General features: G+C 38.8%; 1 protein-coding gene and 1 non-coding gene across 2 annotated transcripts in view; one reads left to right on the top strand and one right to left on the bottom strand.

Annotated features, from left to right (window-relative positions):
- The first annotated feature begins 2,397 nt into the window (after window positions 1-2,397).
- On the top strand, window positions 2,398-4,866 carry LOC101298401. Its single transcript, XR_184266.1, has 2 exons — window positions 2,398-3,751; window positions 4,674-4,866. It is a non-coding gene; the product is annotated as an uncharacterized LOC101298401 (transcript).
- A 2,377-nt stretch (window positions 4,867-7,243) lies between these two features.
- LOC101311746 (tropinone reductase homolog At1g07440-like) overlaps window positions 7,244-10,484 on the bottom strand; it is a 22,402-nt gene continuing 19,161 nt past the window's right edge. The window contains exons 5-6 of the mRNA XM_004295930.1: window positions 7,575-7,681; window positions 7,244-7,435 (exon numbers count right to left, since the gene is read on the bottom strand). Of these exons, the coding sequence (XP_004295978.1) occupies window positions 7,244-7,435; window positions 7,575-7,681 (299 nt within the window). The remainder of the gene's footprint in view (window positions 7,436-7,574; window positions 7,682-10,484) is intronic.

Below are 10,484 nucleotides of genomic sequence, written 5' to 3'. Positions count from 1 at the left end.
CTAATGCACACTATCACCACTAAGGCACACACGATTCACAACTAATGCACACAATCACCACAAAGGCACCATTCCGCAACAAATGCACTCACTCACCACTAAGGCACACATTTTATTACTCTCACGTTAGAACACTTATCAAATCACAAAATAGTAATATCATCATAACCGTAACCAATCACCCGATTAAAGGCTTGGAACCCGGTTTGACTAATTAAACAACAATTCTACATCACGCTATCACATTATCATAACGTGTCTTTCACACATAAACACGTGGATATAAATATTTAAAACAAGAATAATTCTACCAACTCTAATTATTACTCATGATCGGAAGTCCTTTTGAAAGATTATACTATTAACAGAAAACTTGTTTTCACTTACCATGAGCCGTTGACGATCAAGCTCATTTATATTTAAAAACAAAATCATTTTCTTTCAAGGACAACTTCACAATTAGCAATAATTATCATCATCATCAAAGTCACCATCACATTCATCATCATAATAATTACATAATAATTATCATCATATCATCAACATTTCCATCAACATCATCATTAATCTCATCATCATAATCGTCATCAAATCATGATCAAAATCAACATCACAATCATCATCAAATCATGATCAAAATCAACATCACAATCATCATCAAAATAAATAGGCCACAAAGTGGACCTTAGTGAGATTTTACTCACCTTTACTCCCGCTGCGTCTTCACACAAACACAAGCGTCTAGCTCAAAACTAAACTCCACAAGTCACCCTATTAACAAAAACGTTAACCTTAGTAACCGACAAAAATGTGACTTTTACACTTGTTTTCATAAGCTCAACAACCTCGTAATAACTTAAACAAGCTAAACAAGTCAACCAACAACACTAACACTTGTCAAACGTGCTGCCACAGGCCGCCACAGACAGCGGTGTGTGGGCCCCACACTCCCCCGAAGAACTTCACCAACCCTAACATGCTCAAACAACTCTAAAACCTACAATCTAAATGCTAACGTGCTCGTATCAACAAGCACAACCTAACAATTACCCCTAACCACCCAACCTCTGCCGGAGGCGAGTGGGCCCCACGCGCCACCCTACCAACCTACGAATTAGCCCAAGCTCACAACACAAAACTTGTAGATTGAAGAGAGAGGAGCATCTTTTATACTTGAGGTTTCGCCTCAAACGGCCGGGAAAACGCCGGAAACTCGCCGGAAAGATTGGGATCCACCACCGCCACTCTCCGCCGTGAATCGAGCTTCAAGACCACCAGGGATCGAACAAGGACGTCCAACACTTTCTATCCCGACCGGTTTCAGCCTTGCCGCCGCCGCCGGAGGTGAGAAAACCGGTCGGGTTGCAATCCGGGTCGCCGCCCTCACTGTTGGCGCTCGATCAACACCGATCCGCCCGAGTCGTCTTCACTTACTAACACAGGGAGCCTTGCGCCGAGAAGAGGAAGATTTTCCGACCGGTGCCGTCGTCTGGGTCGGCCGGAAAATCCGGGTCGGGTCGGGCGGGTTCGGGTCGGGTCGGCTGGAGACTTTGGACTCTCTCGGGGTCGGGAAGAGAGAAGGAGAAGGGAAGAAATGGTTATTCTGAAAAACTGAGGACCCAAACTGAAAATTTCCTATTTAACCTAAATATTCCCGAAAAGCCACAACTTCCGCTGACCATAACTTTCACATACGAAGTCCGTTTTACGCGTGCCACGTGTCTACGAACTCGTATCGTCGTGTTCTACAACTTTTGTGAAGGAAGTTTCTCGAGAAACCCAACAGATTTAAAAGTCAACTTTTGACCATTCAGAACCATAAAACCGTTTCGGGTAAATTATGTGACCGAACACTTCCGCTCTTCCTTCTAACTTCAAAAACACACTAACTTCTAACTCAAAAACTCCAAATAATATTAGAAACTAATATCAAAATTTCCGGGGTATTACATTAAGACCATAATAGAGGCTCCAGACTTCTGCATCAATAATAGCACCAGTTCCCAAGTTAATTCAGAAATCCAGTTTCCATTGTGATCCTTAATCAAACCACCAGCACCAATACTACTTGTAACATCCGGGAATTTCAAATTTCTATTTTTAAAAGGGAAATTATTTTCGAGTTATTTTTATTTCAGTTTCGATTATTCTTCAAATTCTTTGTGGCTTTCAAATTTTTAGTTCGTCAAATTTTGTCTTTCGAGCCCATAGGATTAAACTAGACGTCGTTACGAGTTCGTAGGATTTTTCAGAGCATCGTTTGGGCAATAAAGCTATTTTTAATGATTTTTAGAAGTTGGTATTATCTAAAAATTTAATTAAAAATAGAAAATTATAGTCGGTGAAATCGGGGCCGTTTGATTTGAGATATATAGAGGTCGAAGTGGATCGGCTCAAGCCCAGACCGACCTTAGTCTCGACTGCTCTGCTGCGACGGAGCTCGATCGCTCCTCCGTCTTTCGGCCGTCTCCCGGTGCAAGACTAGTGTCAAAAGCTTCGTCTCGTCGTCCCCAACAGGACTGTGATGTTGTTCCTCCATGGGAAGCTTTGGTGAGAGAGAAAAGAAGGAGGGAAGGTGACTGTTTTTCTGATCGGGTTTCCGATTCCGACCACGACGGCGAGCGTGAATGGTACTGGTAGCTTCGTCTTCCCATCCTCGTTCTATATGTGGTCTCGAAATCTTCAGAGGAGCCTTCATGAGTGAGAATCGATTAATTGAAGCTCAAGAAGTTTCCCGGCGAGGGTTCGATGTTTTCCGGCCACCGGCGAAGGCAAGTGGGGTATGGAACTTGATCTTCTCGTCGAGCTCTACCTGTTTATATAATTGAAATTGAGTTTTGTTGAGTTTGGAGGAGTTGGATTTTTGGCAGTGGGTGATTGTCGTACGTGCCGCCGTGCACGGCCAAGGCGGTGGAGAAGGTGTTTGATTCATATCTGGTTTCGGATTTCATGTTTTATGTGTTCTTGAGCTGCAGTTTTGATTGAGAATTGAAGAATCGAAGTTTTGGGTTTTTCTGCCGTATCGGGTTTATTGTTCTTGGTGATGTCGTGATCAATGTTTGATTAATTTTTGGTTAGATATGAATTTCAAAGCATGATTTTTATGATCAGATATATACTAGAGCTACAAAGTTGAAGGATTGGAGAAGATGGATAATCGGAAGTTTGCTAATTTTTAGTTACTGTTATAGTGTTGTTAGAATTCAAATTGGAGAAGTGTGTTGATTGAATTGGATTATCGAAGTGGTATTGGTAGGTGGAGCAGTTGATAGCTTTATAGTGGAATTGGTTTTGATCTACTCTTTGTTAATGTTTGGTTGATAAAGATTGAGAATCATAGAGTTGGAGTTGATACATATATTTGGTTACTTGTTTTGAAGTTGGAGGAAGCTGAAAGTTGATGATATTCATTTGAAGTTGATTAGGGTGAGGTCGTGAGGATGGTGTTAGTAGGTGGCCTATATTCCTTTTGTGGTTCAGTTTGGTAATTAAAGATGAATATTTGATTTGGGCGTTGTTACATGCTAAAAGATGTTTGATGGGAAGTATGAAGATTTTGGGTGTCCTTAGTAAATTTTTGAGTTTGATCATGTTGATTTAATGTGATTCGTCAACTCTCTGGGAATGAGGATTTGGTACGAGGATTAAATGCGAGTAGCTGGATTGCAGGAGCAGAAGGATAAAGATTTCAGAATGCGTGTCGCAGTGTTGTTAATTTTAGCAGGCGTCAAAACTAACACTTGGATTCCAGGTAGGGTCTCTGTCGGGGAACCTTTCTTTAAAACGATAATTAGTTTATAATTGAAATGAGTGATTTGTGTGACATTGATTGATTAATTCTTAATTGTTATTGTTTTCGATATTATTGATATCATTGACTTATGCGATTGATGTTATTGCTTTCTATAAAAAGCATGTTGTTTGAGATTATATTACGCGCATCGATATTTAATTGCATACATAATGCATTGTGAGAAATCGTGAGGATAATGAGATTGGTGATTATGGAGAGGTGTGAATGAGATTATTAGAATAGATACATTTTGTGTAGTTGAGTTTCCTCATGGGGACTTCCAGTAGCTATGATCAGTCCACCTGCGCAAATGAGTATGCCCTTTCGACGTATAAGTCGATAAAATGATCTTTCGGGTTTCAAGACTGCGGACCATGAGGTTAACAAAAGACTAACAAAAGAGGTACTAAAGTTTATATATTACTGATTTGTTAGGTCGTATATTCGAGACATCTACACGGTATGAGATGTGTAGGTACATATGTCTTGGGTGTATGGACTAATTAGCCAGTAATAGTGTGGAGGGAGTGCATTAGCATTTATGCATCAATCATTGTTGTTATTTAGTTAAAGTATTATTTGATGTTTAATAACTTGTTTGTTTGACGTAATTAAGTATAACTTAAAAAGGTTTGGCCCTACTGAGCGTAAGCTCATCCCTCTAGACTTTTGTTCAGGTACGTACAAGAAACGTATTTCGAGAAGTCTAACTGTGAAGTTTAGGAGACGTGTGCAAGAGTAGAAAAGAGTTATGGAAGATTAGAAGTGAGATAGATTGCAAGAGCTCATTATTTTGTCTTTGTAATTGTTTTTGTTATTGTAAACGTTTTATTTTATTTTATTTTTACAATTTTTGGAAAAGTATTTGAAATTATTTTAGTTTCTTTTATTTTTCCTGCTCACACCTTAGGTTCGGCGTCAGGCGTTTGGAAACCACCGACACCGGGTCTGGGGTGTGACACTACTAGAAAGAGAGGACCTGGTAATTCCATCAACATTAAGTTTGTACACATTCTCAATTCTCAGGAGGTCTTTTCCAAGACAAACTGTAACACACACCTTCATTAGACATTTTAGCCATAACAACAACATTCTTCCATTCAACAGCAACATTAAGAATAATTTTTCCGGGGCAAATAGGAAAAGTAAAGGTACGTAGGATCAAAAATTCTCTAACTTTGTCCCCACCATGGAGAATTTCAAGTTTAGTCACATTTTCAAAGAGTGTAACATGCTTGCGGATTCCTTGGCCAAGATGAGTATTGACCATGCGCCTGATATCATTAATTATTTTTGAAGATCTCCTATTAATTCATACTATTGTTGCTTACTTAGATGATCTGGATGGTATTGTTAGAGTCAGGAGAGCTGGGAATTCTATTGCTCCTTAGTTAGTTTCTTTTTGTTTCTTTTTCTTGGGCCTTTGTACCCCTCTTGTAACCATAAAAAATTTAAAAAAATAATCTACACTTCTAATTCTACAATTCATACTCCTATTTATTTTTTATTTTTTGTTAAAACTTTGATAAAAAGACAAAACACATGTTACTAAATACAAAATCTAACTTAAAACAGTGTAGCTAGATTGTAAAATATATAGTGCATATTTCAATTCCTTAAAAAAAAATAACCTTCTTTTTTATAGGGTTTAGGTATAAATAAGACCACGTCGTTGTGTTAAGTTTGGGAAGGTACGCCATAATACAATACAAGGCTTAAAAGCATAAAATCTATACTACCATCAAACGTTCAGTGCAATTGTATTATTTAATTAATAACCGAAAAGGGCTACAAAAATAAAATAAAATCTTCCCAAACTCTATCCAAATATGTAACCACTATAAAGATCCTCTAGACGTCTAAGACTTCAATTAGTGTAGTTTTAAAGAACGGTCCGGTTCAAGAGATATTATATTTGACACAAATTTTGACACCGATTGTGAGCCATTAGATTTTAAAATGCTCAACGGTCTAGATTTATTGTATGAATGATGTTAGCACAACACCAAATGATGTTAGCACAACACCAAATGATGTGGCAATTACATGTAATTTCATATTTCTAATCTAAAAGTAAACTTCTATTAATAACAAAATTAAAATCTGAAAAAATTAAAATCAACAAAACCCCGAAAGAGAAAAATAAGAAGAAGAAGATCGAAGAACTGAATAAGAACTCAAGGAAAAATACTAAACCGTAAATCCAATGATGTTTGTGCCTTGGGTTTCCATTCTCAATCTCCGATTTGGTTTTGTCATCTTCATCTACATATTCTCCTTTGGTGAGACTTGACAAACCATTGAGCAATTGTGATATATAGTACTCATGTCGAATTCATGATCAATATGATTCAAGAATTTTGAAATGGCTTCACCAAGTATTTGTGGAATTGTTTAGTTCCAATTAGCAAAGTAAGTGGGAGAATGGAGATGAAACCATGGAGCTGGAAACTAGGATGAAAACTTGAGGATGGTATCGACGTTTCTTCTGGTGTTTGACGTCATTGGTTCTTTTGTTGTTCTTTTTTTTCTTCTTCTTTTTTTTTCTTCTTTTGATCGTGTACACTAAGAACAATAGTCATTCTTATTGTTTTATTCTTGCTTCTTCTTTTTTTTGTTCAGATTTTAATTTTGCTTTGAAGAAAAGTTAACTTTTAGTTAGAAATATGAAATGACATGTAATTTCCACATCATTTGGTATCGTGCTGACATCATTCATACAATAAATCTGGACCTTTGGGCATTTTAAAATCTAATGGCTCATAATCGGTGTCAAAATTTGTGTCAAATATGATGTTCCTTGAACCAGACCGTTTAACGAATTCCCAATCACGGTAACATTTCAGAACAAAATAGTGGAAGGGAAGAAGCAGACAACCTCCTAGAAGCCCGACCCAGCCCAATCAGCAATATACAAAAGAAGAATTGACTCATAAATTCAAAACCGATATCAAAATAAAATAAATTGACATTGATAATCCTTATTCACTGTACTTATCTCATCGATCAGTTATGGAAGTTAAAGACTTGGTCGGAGCACACCTCATATAAGCGGAAAATTCTACTATGATGATGGGTATGCTATGCTCAATTCTTAGGCAAAGTTTCTTCAAAATCCCTACCCCACCACCCTCTTGTAAGCACATGCACAACCACATCTTTGGGGTAAGTATAGCATACCGATCACCATAGTAGACAAACCCCCTATAAGCAACCTCTTTGATTTCTTCGCACTCTTGCCTCCATAGCTTGCAGGAAACCATAATGTTAAGTTCTCTTGTGACTAACATAGATTTAACTGAGGCAGTTAGGTAAGCTCACCTAATTAAACCTTAGACAACGAAGATGCAATTTATAAAGTTGAGCTTTATGACATTATCATGGACTATCCATTGATATTACAAATTTACAGTGACAGTAAATTTGGCTGTTAACAAATTCAAGGACGTCCTAACCTTGACGACATAAGCTTACGCCATTACCAGTCATCCCTCCGTCAATGCAAATAGTCTGCCCAGTTATGTATGAAGCTGCAGGCATGCACAAAAATGTCACAAAGGAAGAAATCTCTTCCGGCTCGCCAGGGCGGCCTAAAGGTATTCGAGTGTTAATCGCCTCAAGCATCGTTTGGTTATTGAGAATCTGAAATGTAAAAAACAAAGATAACCAAAGTAAATACATGACAAGCAGTGGATCCAGATATATAACAAGAACGTAATGCAATATGAATTCTCTGAAAAACTAAGAAATGCATGTAAGAAATGAAGGGCATTGTTATTACATCTTCAGTCAAGGGAGTTCGTATGAACCCAGGTGCGACACTGTTGATCCTAATCTTGTCTTTTCCCCACTCGCAAGCCAAGACTTTTGCCAATTGGTTAATTGCTCCTGAAATATATATAATGGAGAAGATCCATATATAGATCTTAACCTTTCAATTTATGATAACAAAATAATTAATATAAGGGAGGTGAAATTTACACTCTCTATTTTACAATCCACACTCCCACATTTTCTTTTTAAGTAAAGTTTTCATAAAAAGACAAAGAAAAATTTTATTCACACACTCATAAATACTAAATACACATCTTTTTTTAATACATTCATAATTAGATCGTATAAGGTATTTTAAATTACTAAAACAGACATATACATTTATATCAAATAAACATATATATATATATATACACAGTCCGGATCAGAGACGGACGTCCGCACGCCCTTAAAGTGCGGACGTCCCTCCGTTCTCCACCGGACGGCTCCGACGACGGCGCGCCTCCACTCTAGTGGCCTCCAGCAGCGTCTACGATTATTTTCCCTCCTCGGCGAGTCCGTCGAATTCCAGTTTTCCGGCGAGATCGATTTTATTTGAGTGATCGGGGACGTTGCTGGAGTCCGCTAAGGTGGAGGCGCGCAAGAGTCGGAGCCATCCGGTGGAGAACGGAGGGACATCCACAGTCAGGACTACCCCGAATTTCACCTTGAAACCCGAAGTAAATCCTGCGGGGACCATCTCCAAGGAAAATTTACAGAAAATTCAGCATAACCTCCCTTGAAAATGGATAACTCTTTCTAATAATACCTGCAAACATTTCTGAAAATTTAAATCCAACCTTAAACTCCTGGAGCCTTCGTGCTCCCCAAATCACAACACCACCCAAATTATTTATTAATCTAAACAAATCTCATATCCAACCCTTTATAGGTTCAGAGCAACTCTAATAGAAAGAAAGGAAACATAATAAATTAACAAGCGGAAGCTATATGATGACTATGCCTCATCTCCATGTACGCCCGACCTCAACTAAGCTAACCTACAAGCTGGGCATTTTTAAAACGAAAGGCCCAGGGGAAAACATTTGAAAATGTTAGAATGAGTGGACAAAAATAAATTAACGAATAAAATATATATGTTTCCCCAAATCAATTTCCAAGGAAAATCGAATGCATGCTGCAAGCGATAAAACTTTTATCTCATAAATATCGAGCCTCTCAGGCTCTATAATATATGTATGTATTTACACATGTCCATATTCCCTATATAAATTCATAGGTCTATATAGGGCTACTACGCTCGCGTCCAACGCTCACGTCACGCCTTAATGCGGTGCTACACTACGCCATTAAGGTGGACAGACGAGTGTATAAATATGTGCTCATACCCCCTATATGAATTAAACACTCATATAGGGCTACTATACGCTCGCGTCCAACGCTCACGTCACACCATAATGCGGCTATATGCTACGCCATTAAGGTGGACAGACACATAGGGCTAGCTAGCTGTTATATACATACTCTCTCATAATTACATATTTATATCCACCGAAAATCCCATTTTCGGTAACTCTCCAAGAGAAATAAAATTGTCAAAATTAAAATGACGTCAAAATGCTCTACGACATTAATTGTTCATTTATGAACCATAGCATTCATATTATTTAAAACAAAAATCCACTCACAACTCTAGGCATAAGCCCGACGAAATCCAAATCGCCACTCCAGTGATGTTTCCTCAAACCCTGGCACAAATATATAATTAATTTCCCAACTAAAATCCAATATTTAAACAAAATAGGCAAAATTAACCGAGAGCCATACTCACGCTCATCATTACCTAACTTCGATACGGTCCACACCTCAACACTAAAACCAGCAGCCTTAACTACACCCTTCCACTAAAATTACCAAACTTCAGAAATTCACAAACCTATCCAAAACTTATCCAAAAATTCCATAATTCATAACAATAAACTCCCCTAAATATTCCACATTTAAAACCATAAAAATCTCCCCCACAGCGGCGGCGGCTGGAGGCCGACTCCGGTGACCTCCAATGCCTATCAATTTTTTGACAGCATCTTCCTCTCAACTCCCTCTACAACATTCCTAACTAGCACAAACACCAAATCCAAGCCTAACTAGGTCAATCGAGCAAAAACATCCTAGAAGCCCTAGAAAATTCAACTCCACATTTCTCCTTACCTAGCTCAAGAGAGAGTGAGCCATTTGGAGGGGTTGCTGCACGGGAGGAGAGCTTTCTTTTGAGCCAAGGATCGTCGGTTTTGGTGGCCGGAGGAGGGAGTTCCGACGACGGAGGGCTTAATGCAGTCGGACCTTTCGGGCCCGATATCTCCCTCACGGCGGTGCTAGGGGGGCTATCACCGATCCAGGGAGGTAGCTGGGTTGATGGCCGACCGAACGGGACCGGTGCGGTGGCGGTTGGTGGCCGGACGGCGGCGGATGAACGGCTAGAAAATTCGGCAGCGGGAGAGGCTCGGGTGCGGGAGAGAAGAGAGAGAGAAAAGAAAGAGAGGGAGATGGTTTGGGCCTCTCCAAACTGGTCCAACACCCATATATCAACCCACTCCAAAATAAAACACCCCGAAAAAAATAATAGCCTAATAAAAATTACCTTTTACTAGCTAAAATTTACCATTTTTTTTTACCGTCGTCATATTTTTCTCCTATGAATAATCCTCCGAGCAAAACCGTCCCCGAAACCCCTCTAGGGACCAATTAAACTATAACCTCAGTGACGAAGACGGTAAAATTCTTATTATAACCAAGCTAGTAAATAAGGTAAAAATTTAAGGGTCGGGATGTGACATCCACACTTTAAGGGCTGTGCGGACGTCCTCTTTGGAACGGCTCCGTATATATATATATATATATATATATATATATATAT

Source organism: Fragaria vesca, linkage group LG3 (genome assembly GCF_000184155.1).
Source record: "Fragaria vesca subsp. vesca linkage group LG3, FraVesHawaii_1.0, whole genome shotgun sequence".
Lineage (NCBI taxonomy): Eukaryota > Viridiplantae > Streptophyta > Magnoliopsida > Rosales > Rosaceae > Fragaria > Fragaria vesca.
Note: the sequence above shows the minus strand (reverse complement) of the source record. Positions and strands in the feature narration are given on the sequence as shown.